The sequence below is a fragment of the Thamnophis sirtalis genome, unplaced genomic scaffold (genome assembly GCF_051295495.1).
Source record: "Thamnophis sirtalis isolate CommonGarterSnake01/CBP01778 unplaced genomic scaffold, rThaSir2_p1.2 scaffold_1, whole genome shotgun sequence".
Taxonomy (NCBI): Eukaryota; Metazoa; Chordata; class Lepidosauria; order Squamata; family Natricidae; genus Thamnophis; species Thamnophis sirtalis.
Window position 1 is genome coordinate 97,204,707 of NW_028261381.1, and position 20,279 is coordinate 97,224,985.

The window sequence follows — 20,279 nt, forward strand, 5'->3', positions numbered from 1 at the left end:
CTTGGCATGTTCTCTCTAATATCTTGATAAGGCCATTCTTTCTTACATCTCATAAAGTATGTGTTTCCTATTAAATCTCTGAAACATTCCTGATCAAAACTACCTAAAATAACTAAACTGAAAAACATGACATTGAAAGACATACTTCTCCTCATCTGTCTTGTCCCCCATTTTCTTCTTACTGAATTGCTTCCTTTACCAGTTGACAGCACCTGGTCAGAACTTCAGAAATTAGGCAGGGTTGGTGATTAGATTGATTAGAACTTGGGGGCACCTTGAAATTTTAGGGCTGTTAGCCACTATGTGATGTTGAAACAGCAATACAGGTGAAATGAATAGTAAATTTCTGCAGAACTGTCAAAAAACCTGTATAGCTGCAGATTCTAGGAGATCAGCTTCACTTGAAGGCATTCTTACCTTTCCTTTTCTCCTGTTGCTTTCCACATACAGAATTCTAGATTCTAAATCCCTTGGAGTAAGAAGATGTTTCATGTATAAAGTACTGCATTTATTTATAAGTGATGACAGTTTTAATAATCTGATGGGGGCAGAAGCTAATCTCTTTGTAATACTGTATGAAACTCTGAAATATCCAACAAGAGGATCTTATTTTCCTGAAAAACGTCCTGAAATGTATTTTCCAGTGTCAGCACATGCAAAACAAAGGTAAAATGCAAAATATTTCCTCCTAATCTTCCTAGGGAAAGGTCCCATATGCTGTATAAATTAATAACCTATCGGTGCTTATGTCGCTTACTCAATTCAGAGATGCTTCCAACGCAAGTTGCCAGGAGAGATTGTTCTAGAGTCCGAAGTTCTAGCTGGGCATAAGCATCAGCTCTTCCATTGCTGCATATCGATCCATCGTTGTAAGGACTGAAGTAGGCAGGCAGAGAAAGCACACCTTAAAAAGCAAGAGAAAAGGAGCCTATTAGGAAACACCAGTACAAAATAAAGATATCTGAAAATGCAATGCAGTTCTATATGACTTCCATAATACATGCAGACAATGGTCAGTCTCAACATGCAGAGCATTATCTCTGAAGCTTAGCAACCCTTAGCCAATGTGATACCCATGCTCATCTACCATATTCTCTGCAGCAAACCACAATGCTCATTAATGGGAAGTAAATCTAATGGCCCAACTAATTAGCTTCCAAGTGATATATAATTATCAAAATCAAACATGACACAGTCAAAGTAGATCAGTTCCTCTCTATCTTGTTCAATTCCCCATCACTTAAGACTGATGGGAGGGAGAAATATATAACTAGAGAGCTTCCAGAACCTCAACATCTGTAACTCTGTGTCTCATGATAACCATAAAATCATTGGTTTATGTTTATTAGGGCTGTGCAGAGCATGTGAAGAGAGACACGGTGAAGCATATTAGCATGTGAAACTTCCCTTTTCTAAGCAGAAAGGCAGTTGTATCCATCAAGATGCCTGGGACATCTGCAAGAGCTTTCCTGAATTACCTTTGCATTTGTGTGCATGTACCCACAAGACCTCTGCAACTGCCAGTGGATTATACTTCAATAGTTCAGTGAAGAGAGCTTTGCTTGGCCAATACACTGCACAAAGCTCTTCTTTCAGCACTTTGTACAGTTATTGCACTGTTGAAGCTTTTACTGTACTTCTATTACAATTAAAAAGGGGGATTCTGAGACTGCTAGGGTTTATACCACAAAATAATTCCTTTACAGAGATTTAATGGACTGGCTTTGTTTCATGCTTCTGAGTTTCTTCAACTAATAGAACTAGGATACCCTTTGTACCTTTCATTTGATTTCTGCCATTATGTGGTATTTATTTATTTGATTTATATAGCCACCCATTTCACTTTCATGTAACTCTATCTTAGAATAAAGCAAAGAAAAACACAAAATAAATAATATAAAACAAAAATAAAAATGCACAGCAGCTGGACATGACCTCATCTAATGTCTATGTAACCAAGAGCAGGCTCTAATCCATACCTACAGCCCCAAGCTCAAGCACAAAACCAAGTTTTGCAGGCTTTACCAAAGGCCAACAGGAAGGGGGACAATCTAATCTCAGGGGAATGAGGTTCCAAAGAGTGGGGGCCACAACAGAAAAGGCTCTTGTTCTGGTCCCACCAGACAATACTGTCTATTTGATGCCTACCCATAGAATGGGTAGAAACAATTGGGGACAGGGGTAGAATCCTATAAGTACATATGTGTTATAATCCAATATGCATAACTTTTTAGACATTTTTAGACATTTTATTGGGATTTATAGGCCGCCCTTTTCCCTGAGGGGACTCAGGGCGGCTTACAATCGTAGGGAAGGGGGTGCAATACAAAAACAAACAATATGTGAACAAAATAAAATGATAAGACACAACTTGCATTCAACAGTCAACACTCGGGCGGGTAAATTGGGAACCTATCCCCAGGCCTGATGGGATAGCCAGGTCTTAAGGGCTATGCGGAAGGTCTGGACGGTGGTGAGGGTGCGAATCTCGACGGGGAGGTCGTTCCACAGGGTCGGAGCTGCAACAGAAAAGGCTCTCCTCCGTGTAGTCGCCAGTCGGCATTGACTGGCAGATGGGATTCGGAGGAGGCCCAGTCTGTGCGATCTAATCGGTCGGAGGGAGGTAATCGGCAGAAGGCGGTCTCTCATAACTCTATATGTAATTATCATACATTTTAAAGGCAGCCAATTCATCAACAACTCTGGGTGGTGTACAGAACTAAAAACAAGGGTATCAAACATCAGGGGGGGAAATCATTCAGGTGGAGCAAACATCCATTATAAACCCATAAAATCCCTCACAAAGGAGGCCCAAATCCCTGGAGATTAAAAAAAAAGCCAAGGATTCAGAATCTGTTTAAAATATGGCAGAGTCCAAGTCATGAACATCTCAGATTTACACAACAGATATGAGGGATGCTAATCTAATTTGTCTAACAGTACCACCTTTGTCAGATTGTTGAGTTTAGTGCTGGCTCATCTGAATTCAATAGAAATTGTTTTAAAGTATGCTTTACAATCCATGTGGTAGAGCTTCAGAGAACACTGACGATAAGACAGAAGTGAGAAATGAGCTTTGAACATCTAATTGAGTTTTCATTCCTACTAGGTACCTTATATGTGCTCTGCATATCCATTCTTCATAATTTGCCCAAAGTTTAGATGGCACAGCTTCTAACTGGACCATTTACCCCTCACACAGAAAGTTAGAAGTATTAGATGGAACATAGATTTTGCAGGTAATTTGTAAAGGGCCTACTTCTTTTTCATTCTGTCAACATTAGGAGCTGCAATGGCTCCCTATAAGGTTATAAAATCACATCCTGCAAAAATATCCCAAAGATCAAAGTTACAACTGTACAAAGTTACATGCATAACAATTCACATTTCTGGCTATTGTCTGCAATCAGATAAGAGCATTGGTGACAATCTACTGCTAGTTGCCAAAATGGATAAGATTCAATTGAAACCAGGTAAATAAAAATGTGCTGATTTATTTATTGACTAAAACTAAAGTTCATAACACCAAATAGGGGCAAAATAAAAGTCTAGATTGTGGCTACAATTGTGTGTTGGTGCACCAAGTAACAGAAATTATATTAACACCAGTTAATGGATCTCTTAGGTCAGGTTTTTTTCACCACCTGATTTGTTTGGATATCTGGAATTTGTTCTTTTTCAAGAAAAAGCCATTGAAAATTCTGTCCTTAGCAGCATTATCAAATTTAAAAAAAGTACTAGTGCCAACCAGAAGTGGATTCATAAATTATGCTAAATTGTGCTGCAAAGGAATTTGTTGGCTAAAATACAGCACAGAATGAAATGTTCCCGAGGGCTGTAAATTGTGTTAGATTGTGGTTATTTTTACTACACATTTCATATCCAGACTAATGCCAGCGGTGCTCTGTTATCTCTCACATCTCCTCTAAGGTCCACCAATTCTGACTATAAAGGCATCATTTAAATTGACAATTAACAAAGCAACATCTGTATACAGCATATTGTACATCTCTGTAATACCACCATCAAGACTACATTGAGCAAAAATACTTTCTGGCAGTTCCCAAAGCCTTTGAAATAGCAGCTGAGAATTAAGTGTGTTTATTCTATCTTAATATAAGAAACCTGTTCATGAAACTCTTTCTCCAGCACACTTAAAAGACGTGCGCACAGAGTGGAATTCCAATAACCCATTTTAAAAATGAAATGATTTAGCTTTTTTTAAAAAAAATGCCTACAATGTGATACTTTTTAAAACAGCCAACATGTTCCCAGTTTCCATTTTCCTAGCCAAAATCAGTTCAGCAGGAAGAAAAAAATGGGTTCCCCTTTATCGTAACATTCTTCTCTTTTAACAGTACTATACTCGGTTATTTCAAATAAAGAGCTTGAAATATAGTTCAGAGAAAAGAAACTACTTGGTATCTTTGGAATCAGCAGTTTCAATTTAAGGAGCAAACATTAATGCATCATTTGCATTTAATTTTCAGTTTTGTCAAGTGTTTCTGCATGTGTGAAACTTATAAGTAGAGATTCAGAAGAGATGCAGAGAGTGCATTTAATTGTTTTCTTTTCTTACTGATAAAAATCTCTTTCTTGAAGTTAATACATAGGCATGATGGAAACCCTACTGGTTATTCCTGAAAGTTATCACTATTTCCCAGAAAACAGAATACCAGAATTGGAAGGAATCTTGGAAGTCTTCTAATCCAACCTCCTGCTCAGACAGGAGACCCTCTACCATTCTGGACAAATGGCTCTCCAATTTCTTCTTAAAAAAGCTCCAGTGATGGAACACTCATAACTTTTGGAGGCAAGCCGTTCCACTGATTCATTATTCTCATTGTCAGGAAATGTCCCTTTAGTTCAAGGTTAGATTTCTCCTTGGTAAGTTCCATAAATTACTTCTTGTCCTTGGGTTAGGGTTAGGTTTATGCTTTGGAGAATATGTAAACTTCCTTCTCTGTGACAGCCCCTTAAGTACTAAAAGACTGTTATCAGGACTTCTCATTGTTAGACTAGACATACTGAGTTCCTGCAACCATTCATCATATATTTTAGCCTTCAATCCCTTAGGGCTTGGCAGGTGTTGTGAAGATGAACTATCTCTGTCCAGCTAACTGGGAATAGAATAGAATACAATAGAGTTCTTTATTGGCCAGGTGTGATTGGACAGATAAGGAATTTGTCTTTGGTGCATATGCTCACAGTGTACATAAAGAAAAATAAAATACATTCATTAGGAATCATAAGAATACATGCAGAAAGCCTGTGGACAATCTGTGGTCTGTAGACCATGGACTGAATACTACTGTCTACGTACAAGAATTACAAGCATTTTCTGGACCCCAATAAGCCTTAGAAACAGACTTAGAAAATTAAAACCAGGAGAAAAAAATCCAAGAAAAGTGCTTAATCAAGAAGTGTAATTGCCTGTTCAGAAAAAGCAAAAAGGAAAAAAAATACAATGATGGATGATTGAAAAGACCCAAGGGTTAGAGGGAATGTGGAGTAGTTGGCCTTTGGGGAAATGGCTAAGTCTTGGAGTCATTTTATGAACAGGTAACTCTGTTGCTCACTTACACACAGCAGCCATTTTATGGGAAAATGTGCACTATTCTTTAGTATTCCAATTGTATTAAGCAGCCTAAAGAAATGGTTAATCCCTGTAGTTGATGAGATGGAAGTCAGAGCACTAAGTAAAAACATTAGATATGCAGCACCTGAGCATATTTGTTAGCCTTTGTCCTAAGAAGCAGCTTTGTAGGTCAGAAACAGCACTTTGAATTGTGCCTGACAATTTAAATGACAGCCAACAAAATATAACCAGTATAACTGCAGAGGGCTCTGAGGTTTGTCTTGGGTAATAATGGTTCAACATTTTTACACCATCTGTAACTCTGTTTTGCAGAAGTCATCTACTCTACAGATTGATATCAGCAAGAAAATACAGGTCTTAATAAATCTCTCGTTAATTAATTCTGCATAATCCAAACTTTCTCTCTATGCCAGTGTTTCTCAATCTTCACAGCTTTAAGATGTGGAATTCAACTCCCAGAATTCCCCAGAACACATCTTAAATCTGCGAAGGATGAGGACCATTGCTCTATGTAATGGATTATGCAAATCTGTCCCAAGCATCACATGACTGGGTGAACTCCCATTCTTGCTCCAGCTCCTGCTAACCTAGCAGATTGAAAGCATGCAAATTCAAGTAGATAAATATATCCCAACCGGCGGGAAGGTAACTATGTTCTATGTTGTTATAGTCATGCCAGCCGCATGATCACAGAAGCATCTTCAGACAATTTCTATGGAGATTCTCAGTCATCCAGGTAGTGGTTGTCCCAAAGGTTTTTCTTTGAAGACTTTTCACTTCTCATCCAAGAAGCTATGCCTGAGAATCTCCATAGACATTTAGCTCTGCACTTTGGGATGGACACCCTTTGAATGGTGTGGGAATATGAACGGATTTCCAGAAAAATTGCAGACTACAGACCCATTTGCGCTTCAGCCTGAGATGTGCACAACACAGACTTATCCCCAACACTGCAACTGTGCTCAACAGTGAAGGGACATAGGGAAGAAAACATATTGCAGAAAGCACAACTCCACAACACAGTCCTTTCAGCAGTTCCAAGAAGGCTCCACACCCATTTGCACTACTCAGGTAACTGTGAGGACACAGGCAAACCTCCAAGAGCCCTTAATGACTCTCTAAAAGAATGCAAATGACTAGCTGTCTGCCAGGAGTATAAATCCTTCTATTCTCCACTATCCAGTCTGAACTGAAGAAGCTTTTTGGATGAGAAGTAAAACATCTTAAAAGAAAAACCAGAAAGTCCAGTTGCTTCTTGAAAAAGCATCTATGGGATCTTTGGACAATGCTGGATCCCTCAGCTAGGAAACAAAGATGAGTACTGCCCCCTAGAGTCGGTCATGACCAGACAGAGGAAATCTTTTTTTTGGGGGGGGGGGGTATGCCATTAATAGTCTACAGAAGGTGAATATGCCTAGTACAATTTGATCTGTGTTGTATTCTCATCATCATAATCAACAGTTTAGAGCCGTACCCTTTTATGATAATGGAAGTTTAAGTCCAACATATTTTATAGGACAATTTTAGTCTGCTGCTTTTTAAAGGTTATCACTCATCTTAAGCAGACACTCCTCCTTCAGCCTCTATGAATGTAGCGCATATATTGGAATTCCAATTTAATATTTAGCATTATTACTTGAAGGACAGTTGATACGCCTCTGTGTGATGGCTTCACCTTCCAACTGTTTCTCTCAATGGTCTCTAAGACTGTTGATTATATTTGTCTTGAAAATATGTATTCAATATTCCGAGTGAGACGTGAGGATGATCATTATATACTGATACTTACAAGTCAACTTTGGGTAGCGATATTTAACAGTGTGCAGGATTTTTTTGTAGCAAATAAAACGTTCTAATCCAACTGAAAATTTAACTCCATTGTGGAATTTGGCCAAGCCATCAAGAATGAAACCCTTATACAAAGCGTGCCAAAATATTTTAAGAGACCACAAATGGTCAGAGCTTCCATTCATGTGCTTTTAACATCACACCAAAAGCTCATTGTCCTATTAGCTGATTCTGAAATGCTGAAATACTAATTCAGTACTGCGTCCTGAGGCAGAAACCCCACCTGCTCATCAAACCCACTTCCTGGAGCTCATTCCTTCCTCCATGGGAATTCTCTCAAGCCAATACTTAAATTCTGGTAGATTTATGGACTCTGATTTACAAATCTCAATCATAGTTAATCAAACCTTATAAAAATCTAAAAGTCTAAGCATTTCCTTAAACATTAACAATGACACTAATAGCAGTAGAACTAGCAATTAACAAACAATGGTATACAGTTAATTTTACTATCTAGTATAATAACAAGTAGACATAATAATAAATTTGGTAGAATTGCCATGCAGCAATCAGAACTATATTTTTTTAAAAAATTAGAAACATATAGATTTCCTGACTGAATAACCTTGTTCTTCTTGCTGTTATTGGTATAACTTTCCAGAAGTCATACCAGCACAGCAAAGAGTGTTGGAACTGTAATTCAACTAAATATGATATTTAGTTGTACTAAGTTAGATAGGTACTCCACATCTACTATATAGAGCGCTCAAGTTGATTTATGTAACACAGCTTTAGTATAGAAATTTGGAAAAATTTCTAGATCATTGATCTTTGATAAACGATATCTTGATTTTGATTCCTTTGTGCAAGTTCTTTAAATTTCTGAAAATCAAGTGATAATTATATTGATTGCAACTTTTTAGTCAATTGCATTTTGAATAATATCAAAGAAATGAAAACAAAGATACAAATGAATGATAAAGGTTCCAGAATGCAATCAGATGTTTTCTGTCTATAAGTTTCAGAGCAACTGCATTGACAAAATACAGACTTTCCTGGGAGAAAAAAAAAAACCTAAGTATTATAAATGCCTGTCTTTCCAGGGTCTCTTGATTATGTAAACCATAAAAGAATGAACTTTATGTTCTTTACTATTTTTATTTTATATCACCTTTTAGTTTGCTGCTCCATGATTTGCAACTTTCTCTCTCTATATGTCTACTCATAAAAAAATTTCACTGGCTTAGATCCTAGATTGAAGACACATCTGCTTCTTAGAAAACAGCCCTTCAATGAACCCAATCTTCTCTGTGAATAAAGGCTTCTTTATTAAATAGAGCAGAATATTAACATCTACATTAGCTCAATGGCATGTATTGAGGTATACCTTTTAGCCTTAAAGCAGTGCTAATTTATTTGGTCCTTTCTGCATAAAGTCAAGCAAGCAACAGTTACTTATCACGAAATGTCCAAATATTTTGAGGGTGATATTGCTGTGTCTTTCACAAAATTTTGCAGGCATTTTCACTGTAACATTATGATGTCTGAGGGTGAAGGTTCATTCTCTGAGCTTGTGGGTTGGTTTCAGAACGTTTAGCTAGGTAACATCTTCAGTGGAGTTTAGGGGATGTTTATAAGGGCTTCAAGTGTAGCTCTTATAAACAGAAGAACACTGACATCCCCTAAACTCCACTGAAGATGTTACCTAGCCTGGTAATGAAACATTCAGAAACCAACCTACAAGCTCAGAGAATGAACCTTCACCCTCATCCTACACCCGAACTACAGATATTCCCCACTATTGTGGTGACTGCTCCTTGCTTTATCTGTCTTTATTTCTTTATTTAACTATCCAAAAGGAAATGACCAATCAGGAAATAATTATCTGCTGTCTGTTGAGTGATAGCAACACAGGCTCTCTTCTGAAGTGACTTTGTCCCAACGCTTCATAGTGTATGTAATGGCCCCTTCTGTCTTTACATTTCATGAATGTAAAACTATACTTGCAACTTCCTCTTAATGTATAGATTATAGCAATAGCAATAGCACCTAGACTTATATACTGCTTCACAGTGCGTTACAGCCATCTCTAAGTGGTTTACAGAGTCAGAATATTGCCCCCAACAATCTGGGTCCTCATTTTATCCACCTCGGAAGGGTGAAAGACTGAGACAAACTTGAGCCTGGTGAGATTTGAACTGCCACATTGTAGGCAGCTGGCAGTCAGCAGAAGTAGCCTGCAATACTGCATACTAACCACAGCACAGATTATTTGTAAGACTGCTACTTAGCTACTAAGTTAAGAGTTAAGAAGTTGCAATGTTCCTTCCAAAGTTATGTAACTCCCTCAATGCCATGAATGCCGTCATAATCTGTTGTAAGAGTATGACAGAGAGCAATATAATGATATTAAGCAATTGTTAAAGTTTTAATGAATGAGTCAACAATTCAGGAAAAACATTCAGCATAGGGTGTCTGCTTCCTTTTTATAAAAAACATTTTTCTCCCAAAATGTTGGGTACCAGATCTGATGTGTTCAGCTTTTTATACTCAGAAAAACCTTTTAAAAAATCAGTTTCAGTTTTAATTGTAGTTCAATCAAGTCAACCTTGATTGAGATAAAGGTTTTCCTTCATTTATCTCCATAATAGCAAATCTCCCCTGAGGTAAATTGAATTCAGACAGAATGTCTGGTTCAGGATCCATCAAGGATTCTGTGATCAAATAGAGATTTGAGCTTGAGTTTTCCAGTTAAATTCATTAAGTTAGGCACAAAAACATTCATATATACATGTATTCCTAAGAACAATTCAACACTGAAATACTTATACACATGATTATGGCACACAGCCATAATCCTGCCTAAGCTTCTCCTCAATCCTGTCTTCCTTGCTGTCATCTCCTCTAGCAATATTAACAAATAACAGAGTTGGAAGGGACCTTGGAGGTCTTCTAGTCCAGCCCCCTACTCAAGCAGGAGAATGTATACCATTCCAGACAAGTGACTGTCCAAACTCTTTTCAAAAGCCTCCAATGATGAAGCACCCACAACTTCTTTTTTAAAAAAAATATTTTTCCTTTCAAATTCATTCTTAAATATACATTGTAATCATTGTTGTTTAACATTTGTCAATTCGTATCATTTTTCCATCTGTATATTTACATTTTCATGCTTTCTTATTTCCCGTCCCCCTGATTTAATAATGTGTAGTCTGAATTATTTGTTTTGTGCTTTGTTCCTTTCTCTTTCTATTTGTTATCTTTTTTCAAGCCAACCATAAAATCACCCCCGTATCCTGTAGTACACTGATTCCTCTTTGTTCTTTATTCTCAATGTCAAACTACTCATTTCTGCACAATCTAATATCTTCTTTATTATCTCTCCTTCCGATGGGATTTTGTCTGCTTGTGCAAATACAATTCTAGCTGCTGTTATTATTTGTACAATCAGACATGAGTCTTCTTTAGTATATTTCTCTGGTAGAATACCCAATAAAAATCTCTATGGCTTAAATTCTATGTATCATTTTCTCTAACTATGATTGTATTTTAACCCAATAGCTTTTTGCGTCTCTACATGTCCACCACATATGATAATATGTTCCTGGCAATTGGTGAAATTTCCAGCATTTAGCTGATTTATCCTTAAACATTTTTGCTAATCTTTCCGGTGTCATGTGCCATCTATAAAACATGTTATATAAATTTTATATAAATTCTCTTTGTATGCTGTTGCCATTGTCATTTTATAATTCCTTTCCCATAGTTGTTACCATTTTTCTAGTTTCTAGTATATCCAAAGTTTTTTGCCCATCTTGTCACTGTTTCTTTAACCTCTTCTTCTTCTGAATTTATTCTAAGTAAATAATTGTACAATTTTTAATAATTTTTTCATCCATTCCCATGAGTATCATATCTAATTCTGAATCTTCCATACTAAAGCTATACTCTTTAATGTCTTTCTCATATCTTGTTTGTATTTGCATTTGTTTAAACCATCCTATATCAATCTCTTGTTCTTCTAATTCTTTCTTTTGTTTTAGTTCTCCCTGTGCTGTTAGAAGTACCCACAACTTCTGGAGGCAAGCTGTTAATTGTTAAAACTGGTTAATTGTTCTGACTGTTAGGACATTTATCCTTAGTTCTTACTTACATCACCATCTTACAAATAATCTTGGACTGCATAGCAAGAAAGGGAGCAGGATGATTTGATATTAGGTTGATGGGAACAGGTAAGAGGGCAAGAAAGCTAGAATTCTGGACTGAGGAATGGCAGCTCTTGATAAAAAGTGAGGACAGCCAGGGCTAGCAATCAGGGTAGGGATAGGGCAGCTAGGAAATAAAAAGAACAAGGTTGGGGAGAAGTATGATGGTTTAAAAGGAGTGGATGGACTGATGAAGTAGAAGAAAGAGCAGAGAACATGATGAATATAAAGAATAAGACATAAGAGATGGATGGACGTTGCACAGATTCAGAAAGAGGAAGAAAGCAAGGAAAGAAGCGATAGACCTAACCATTTTGTTTACAGTATTTATGGATTTCTGACCTGAGGGAGAATTTATAGTCTAAAACATGGCCTTATGTGGGCAATACTGGACATAGTATGCCAATAGGGAACAATTCATACATCATCTTCTCCTGCTTGGCAGATGAAAGCAAAGGGCAATGCTAAATAGACATTGAATGGGAAAGAGACTGCAATTTTACACTAACAAGGAAAAAAACAGTTTCTTTGGATTACTTATTAAAAGCACTATGCATGCAATTTTTTAGTAATCAAAGCTAAAGAAAATAACCAGTATTATTTCCACAAACCATAATTAGTATAAAAAACTGAATAGGGCTGAAATCAGTCTTAGAAATCTTGCCACTTTGTGTCATTTCTACAAATATCAAATAGTAGGTTTATAACTAATAATTTTACTTCTTAAAAGTTTCAAATAACAACTTCTGGGCTAAAATTCTCCTTGAAAAATCTGTCATCCATCCATCCATCCATCCATCCATCCATCCATCCAGATATACAGAAATTTAAATACTTTAAAACATTAATAAAAGCTAGGGTTCACATCTTATTTTAAAAATTCTAAATATTAAATTATTAGGTTTTCAGAGAGATAAAGTTATAGTATTCTAGAGACCAACATCTTTGTTCTGGTATAAGTTTTTGTGGAGTACCATTTCATTAATCAGATGAACAAATAAAAAATGTGTTGGAAATAAAATTCGTGTTATCTCCTGACAGTCTTATTTCCACTGTTTATTATCATCTGAATAATGATGTGGCTCCATGTGAGTTTGTGTACTGGAAAAAGAAGCCATCTGCTGCTTCATTTCCATGTTCTCCGATAAACACTTGGAACTGTTTAGTAGGGCGGGTTATTTGAAGTAAAGCAAAATACTTTCTTCATAATGCTTGAGTAATTCTGAATAATCCTTCTAACTTCATGATAATAAGAAATTCCAACTGGTCAGCCAAAACTGAATTGGTATAATGTAATGGTTAAGAGTGTGAATTCTGAGCCAGGAACTCCCTGGCTTAAATCTTACTGTCAGCCTCATTATGAAGGTTTAGACATGCCTTTACATGTTAAACCTCTGTACTCTGTCTACAGTAGGGGGGAAATACGCATCTGCTTTAAAGATTACTAACATGATTTTGTTTAATAAAGATTGTATATGAAAGGCATATGTAAATATAATAGGATTTTAAATATATATATATATAAGAAAAAGACAATAATGATCTTTTTACTACCTCAGGGTCTTTTAAAGAGAAGACAATTGTTTCAGACTGCATACATTCCTACATTTGGAGCAGAGCTCTGTTAAAATTATTAGCAACCAGTCAATGAAAACAGAATCCAGCTATTTCAGTATGTTGGGGTTCTCTGCCCAGACCCATTTGCCGGTCCATTGATTTCAATGAACAATAACAACAAACACAAATGAAGAAACGATTACATCAATAGAGGATGCAATGAAAAAAATGGGAGGGAGTTCAAATGCCCTTTCAAACTTGAAGGTCTTGGTTTTGTTTTAAAAAAAAATGATTTGACTGATAAATAGCATCTACATTCTTAAGAGAGGAAATCCAGGATAAAAACCAGCACAATCAGTGGTTGCTCCAGTATTAGAGGAAGAGGCCTAAGGATTCAGGTTTTTAAGTAAATGCTTTTTAGTATTCAGAGTTGCGTACCAAGATGTTTAAAGGTTCTGTGAAGGCTTGGTATCCCACACTGTCCTGGATATTGGTTTAGCTGGGCCTTTTATTTATTCTGTTTATTACACATACATTTTGCCTTTCCCCTCTTCTGTGTTACAGATCTCTTATAAAATATTGCTTCCCATGATTTACTTCTCTTCACCGTGTCCTTCTCATTTCACAGTGAAGTCTTTCCCCATTCCATTATTGTTCTACTAGCTATAGCGGATAACTTTAGCTGTGATGCCATTTTTCTTCAAGAGATCATATTCATATGAATTCATATTACACATACTACACTACACCACTCCACATCACACTATACATACTGAAATTATGTCTGAAAAGCAGGATTGTTTTACAACTTTCAATGATGATCCTGTAGTCATAGGATGGGCAGTGGGTTCAGAGCCCTCCAGTTAATTGATGTTACAATTTCTTCTGTTTATACCATCCCAAACAGAAGATTGTTTTGAACTAGACCACTTGCCTTTGGCTATTTACAGAAGCACAGAAAGCATCACTTATACTCCACCACGGAAGGGCCACACTTCTTTTAGTTCTATTTTAGATTGTATAGTAGTTCAGACAACTAATATATAATTCTCTGAATGCACAATTCAGATCACAACAATGTCACTTTGAGTTTTGTTTTTAGAAGAATGTCAATGGTCATGGCTATTATTGATTTTTTTTCCCAGAATCATTTTAAAGACATGAGAGAGAAAGCTATTTTATTAGCAATATTCTGACATAGTTCTTTGAAAAGTACAGAATCAAGATGATATGTTAATGATGTTGTGCTTTAAAAGCAAAAAATTATTAGCTTATAATGTTTTACAGTTAATAACAGCAACAAAGGCTCTCAGAATCTATGACCTAGAATACAAACAGGATTCTACAATATATATTTAGCAAGACACACCCATGTTGTAGATATTTTTAATTAACTAAAGTGCAAATTGGACCATGAAAATCACAGCCAGAAGCCTTAACCTAATTACAGCTCTATCAGATTGCCAGTTCTTTTTCTATTTTTTTTTAAATAGAGGTTATTTTAAAAAGGACCTCCACAGACTAGGATGCTGCCAGTGAAATCAACCACCACAATTACTCTATATGAATGAGCAATAGAGCAGTTATATACAAATAAAAATGTATGTCTAGTTCAATCTGTAGTGATCAAAGATTTATTTCTCCAACTTCTCATAGAAGCTATCAGTAGAGTTTGAGGTTATAAAGTTCTATCACAAAGTTGCTCAATTCTAACTGGGAAGTGAAAGTGTTACTTTGTTCTTGGGGTGGGAGAGAGAATCAGCAGGATGCTTGTGGGAGTTTGGCTTGGCAGACCCTAATAGGAGTCTGGTCAGAAGACATGGCCCCTTCAAACAAGGTCATGTGTTCAGTCATGTCACTCAAGTTTATACTCGTGAGTCATCTGACAATTTCAAGCCAATTTTCTGCATCAACTCCCTCAAATAATACATTGTTTTGGTGTCATGTGCCTAAAACAACAACTTCCTCTTTGTCTTCATAGAAGCTAAGTAATAACTGAGATGCCAATATGTTAGATTTTCTGTCTTCCCAGAATGACGATAAACAAAATATAGATGCATTTATGCGCGTGTCATAATAACTTTTTCTGTACTGCTATGTTTACTTTTGATGTATTGTTTAAAGATATCCTAATGATAAGAGCACAAACAAAGCTCTAGGTTTGGCTCATGAGAGCAACAGTTCTGCCTGTACAAAACCTCATGTTTAATAGTTATGCATGGTATACTAATAATAAGAAGGAAAAAATATAAATAGGACCGCTGGTCATCATGACGAATAATGAATAAACTTGGAAGATATATTCAGCTACCGAAGTTAATTCAATATATATAATTTAATACTAAAAACAATGGAAGTAGTTCCCTCTGGTTGAAGCAAATAATAAGAAAGATTAAACTTGAGCTGAATTTTCCAAAAGGCAGAGCTTGATTCCTTCCCATAGAGTTTTGTTGGCAAGAATATAAAAGTAGTTCAATATTGCAATCCGCCAGGATGGTTTTCTTTTGTTAACCTTTCTGATCTAGCCTACAGCCATGACATTTTGTGATAGTCTCCCACCCAAGTACAAAGCAAACCAGAACCTGCTTCACCTTTTTGAAATCAGCTAGATCCTACTACCTGAAACGAGCGAGTAATAGCCTTAGGTAGGTGTGTGTGTGTGTGTGTGTTTGTGTGTGTGTGTACAGGTAGTCCTTGACTTACAACAGTTCATTTAGTGACTGTTTGAAGTTACAATGGCATTGAAAAAAGTGACTTACAATACATACATACATACATACATACATACATACATACATACATATAAAATACACACACACACACATATAGATGCACATACATACATACACACACACACGTGCATACATACATACAAACATGTGGAGTGCTAAAACTGATACAGTAATTACTTTTGATGGTTTGAAGAAAACTATTCCTCCCTCCATCTCTCTCAACTTCAATACTTTAATAATTAGACTGGCTGGATGAAGTCATATGACATATTCTACTCCTGGAAAGGCAAAATGGGTGGGGGATGCTCACTGGCAGAAAAGGATACAGGACAACCAATCTAGAGAGACCTAGTTAAACAACTTGTCTATCTCAAGTTTCTGTCTTCTTGAACAAAATGTTCTTTCAAAATGAAACACACAATAAGCAAAAATTACTGGTGCAGGAAGAATCTAATAAATTTAGCATACATTAAAAAAAAAGAGGCTTAAAAATTATCTGGCCAATGCCGTTCCCTCATTACATTGCCTGACACTATCAATATATATATATATTTACCCTCCTATCCCCTCTCCCCTCCAATGTTGGTTACACATCAGCACTTTCAAACTGTACTTATTTATTTAATGCCTTTTGAATCATCCCACTATTGAGCACTTGTGGTGATTTAGATGAACCACGAAAAATAAATAAAAGAGGACATTTTTATTTATTTCCAAAAGGGGGGGGGGGGGCTTGATTAAAAATTTTATACAGAGCAACAAAAATTTTCATACAACGCAAAAATAGTATTGTAATTTTTTTATTTCAACATAACTACAATTTACAAATATAAATTGTAACTGTTGCCAAACATCAAAATTTTGATCACGTGACCATGAGGATGCTGCAACGGTTGCTAAGTGTGAAAATGGTCGCTAAGTGTGAAAAATGGTCATCAGTCACTTTTTTCAATGCCATTGTAACTTTGGTCACTAAGCCCATTATACCACCTTTCTTGCCCCAGTTCTTAAGTGAATAACTGCAGCTGATAAGTTAGTAACGTAAGTGAATCTGGTTTCCCCATTTGACTTTGTCAAGATTATATGACCCCAGGACACTGAAACCATCATAAATACTAATCTGTTGCCAAACATCAAAATTTTGATCGCGTAACCATGAGGATGCTGCAACGGTCGCTAAGTGTGAAAATGGTCGCTAAGTGTGAAAAATGGTCATCAGTCACTTTTTTCAATGCCATTGTAACTTTGGTCACTATACCACCTTTCTTGCCATAGTTCTTAAGTGAATAACTGCAGCTGGTATTTTGTATTTTGGATAGAATCTTTTTTTAAATTGTCTAAGACAATTTAAAAAAAGAATCCACACAGAATAAAAGTATTTTAAAAAATCCTATGCACAATAAATAAAATATTATTTTAAAATACATTAAAAAAATAAAAGAAAATAAACCAGCTCACTTACCAGCAGGCAAGCACATATAATGTTCAGACTGTAAAACTCCTAGGAATATTTTTTTTAACCTGAAATATTGCTTCACACAGACCTACCAGAATTATCTAATTACCTAATTCTGGCAGGTTGACCAAAAGATCTTATCTATAATCAGTAGATTAGAATTAATGATAATAATTACAATAAGGATATAGTAAGCATCAGAAAAAATGCCCCCCCCCCGCTGCTAATTTCCCCTTCTGCACCATTTTTTTTTGTAAGCACCAAATTTCCAAAATTAGGTTTGATTCATGACCAAATCAGTTTGCGACCAAAGTTATGGAACGAATTATGGTTGAGACCAGAGGTTCTACTGTATTCATGCCTTTACATACTCTATACCACCTCAAAATGTTGCACAGCCTTCATAAGTTTCTAATACAGATAAAATTAAATATAACATAAAAACCATAAAAAAGTAAAATTAACCTGGCTGGAAAATCCTATGCCTGTCTTGCTATTATTACTGACAAACTTGCTGCAGTATTTGATGGCTAAAAGAAAAAAAAAATGGTTAAAGTGTGTATTATGTTCACTCCCATGTCTTGTCTGCTGCGTTGATTTTGAATTCATTAAAAGAGCTTATTTTACATCAAATCCCTCTCATATTATTCTCCTATGTTCAATAAACCCTAAGAGACAGCATACTATACATGAAATTCCTGTAACTGTATATTTAGTAAATTGTGGAGCTGAGTTTATCCAATTAACTCAGTTTTTGGACTTGAGTAATCACATACAATAAAGGAAATAAAACTATTTAGAATGAAGTGTAGTTGGGTATTTGTGATTAAGGGTGTCATGCAGAAACAATTATAGTTTTGATGAGGAAAATACCCTAAAAAAAACCTTTTGTTCTTTCAGGGGTTTTTTTTAACCTTGCTTTGGGAACAAAAACCATTCTTGCTACTACAGATATTTGCAGATATCAATTCAATGATTTTTCCATGGCACATCATAATGTTACACATATTGTTTTGAATAAAAAAAACAGCAGCTGCACATTTTTAAAAACCTACGTTATTTTAAAATACATTAAAAAAAATAAAAGAAAAAAACCCAGATCACTTACCAGCAGGCAAGTCAACTGAGCAAATTAAAATGGTGAAATAGTCCCAGGAAAATATTTTTCAAATAAAAATGAGGAGCAGGCAGCATACAAATTTTAATAAACTTGAATAAACACCATTTTCTTACCACCTATAAAGCCCTTCATGGTAGTGGATCTGGGTACTTGAGAGACCGCCTCCTGCCAATTACCTCCTCGAGACCGATTAGATCTCATAGATTAGGCCTCCTCCGAGTGCCATCTGCCAGCCAGTGCCGGCTGGCCACTACGCGGAGGAGAGCCTTTTCTGTAGCAGCTCCGACCCTCTGGAACGATCTCCCCATGGAGATTCGTACCCTCACCACCCTTCAGACCTTCCGTGCAGCCCTCAAGAGCTGGCTATCCCGCCAGGCCTGGGGGTAAAGATTTGATCCGCCCCCACCCGAATGTTGAATGAATGTTGTTTATTTTTTAATTATGTGTTATGTTATATGTTACTGTTTGTATCCCCTCCCTATAAGTTGTTAGCCGCCCTGAGTCCCCTCAGGGAAAAGGGCAGCCTATAAATAAACTTATTCCTATTCCTATTCCTATTTTTTCCCCACACGAGCCAACCTCCAACCTCTGTGCCCCTCCCCTCCTGAAAATCCAGGAAGTAAAACTCACGACCTCTCTAGCCACGTGTTTCCTGCAGCTCTATGGTACTTGGCCATTTTTTCTTATAAAATGAGGTAAAAGGGGCGCGGGGGGGTCCGTCTTGTTGCTTTAACGTTTTAATATCTTCAGTGAAAGTACTGAGACATAGAGAGGGATTAGACAGGGTGTGCTCTGTCTTGCCCCGGTTAGGATTTCTTAAGCAAATCCACTGGGCTTTCAACATGAAGCCAGAAAATCGGGACTTTTTTAAAACGGCCCAGGACATGGGACAAATTGTTATAAAGTGTGATTGTCCTGCTGAAATCAGGACGTCTGGTCACCTTATGTATGATGGCCAGTTGAAATGCCCCGCTTGTGATTGCCCTTCCCAGCAACCTATAAGACATCCAAAGCATCAAACAGGTTCCCGCACTGTACAAAACAGCTAACCATTTAGAACATTGGAGTCTATGCCCCAAAGTAGCAAGCCAGCAAGCCAGAACAGCAACCTGACACGTCTCCATTTCATTCAACAAGTCCAGGGGTTCAGCAAAGTGCATCTCAATTCCTGTCACCTAAGAGAGTAAGCGAAAAGTTTCCCAGCACTTTTGCATTACAAGCCTGATTTTCCTGTTCACTGAAAGAAGACAGGAGTATTTAGAACCAACGTGCTCAACTTGTATTCAGCCAGCACAAAAGACAACACAGAAAAGAAACTTCAAACAATTTTGAAGGTCTCTTTTGAAAAGCAAATACAAAATAGGGCAAGGATTAGAAAACACACAGCACTCACAGCCTGGTCTTTTGTCTTCTTTTGCTCATTATTATATGGGGACATGACCTTCCCCCCCCCTGCAGATTTCTTGAAAGAGATTTTATCACATCCACTGTACAGTGAATAATTATTTTCACAACAATTACCAAAAAAGCCTGTCATAGTTTTCCTGAACTTTAATATTCTTAAGAAAAATGGAAGATAAAACCATGGCAACCAGAAAGGAAATATCTAGAGAGACCAGGTGTACCAGGAAAACACCTAGTAGTTTGATGGGAAGAATAATGAAAAATCATAGTCAGATATTGTGTTTGGCTGCATCTTCCTTCACATTCTTCTCATCCACAAATTTGTTAAATATCAAGGACAAGTTAGTTTCTCTTTTTCTCTGAGTGAGACTTAACTTACAGGGTTACTGTGGCTTTAAAGGACTACTCTGAGCTCCTT

At 36.6% G+C, this 20,279-nt stretch overlaps 1 protein-coding gene across 1 annotated transcript in view; it reads right to left on the reverse strand.

Moving 5' to 3' along the window:
• Nucleotides 1-20,279, reverse strand: part of ABTB2 (ankyrin repeat and BTB domain containing 2) — a 141,989-nt gene that overhangs the window by 50,002 nt on the left and 71,708 nt on the right. Inside the window, exon 2 of the mRNA XM_087719645.1 lies at nucleotides 758-904. Within this exon, the coding sequence (XP_087575771.1) occupies nucleotides 758-904 (147 nt within the window). The remainder of the gene's footprint in view (nucleotides 1-757; nucleotides 905-20,279) is intronic.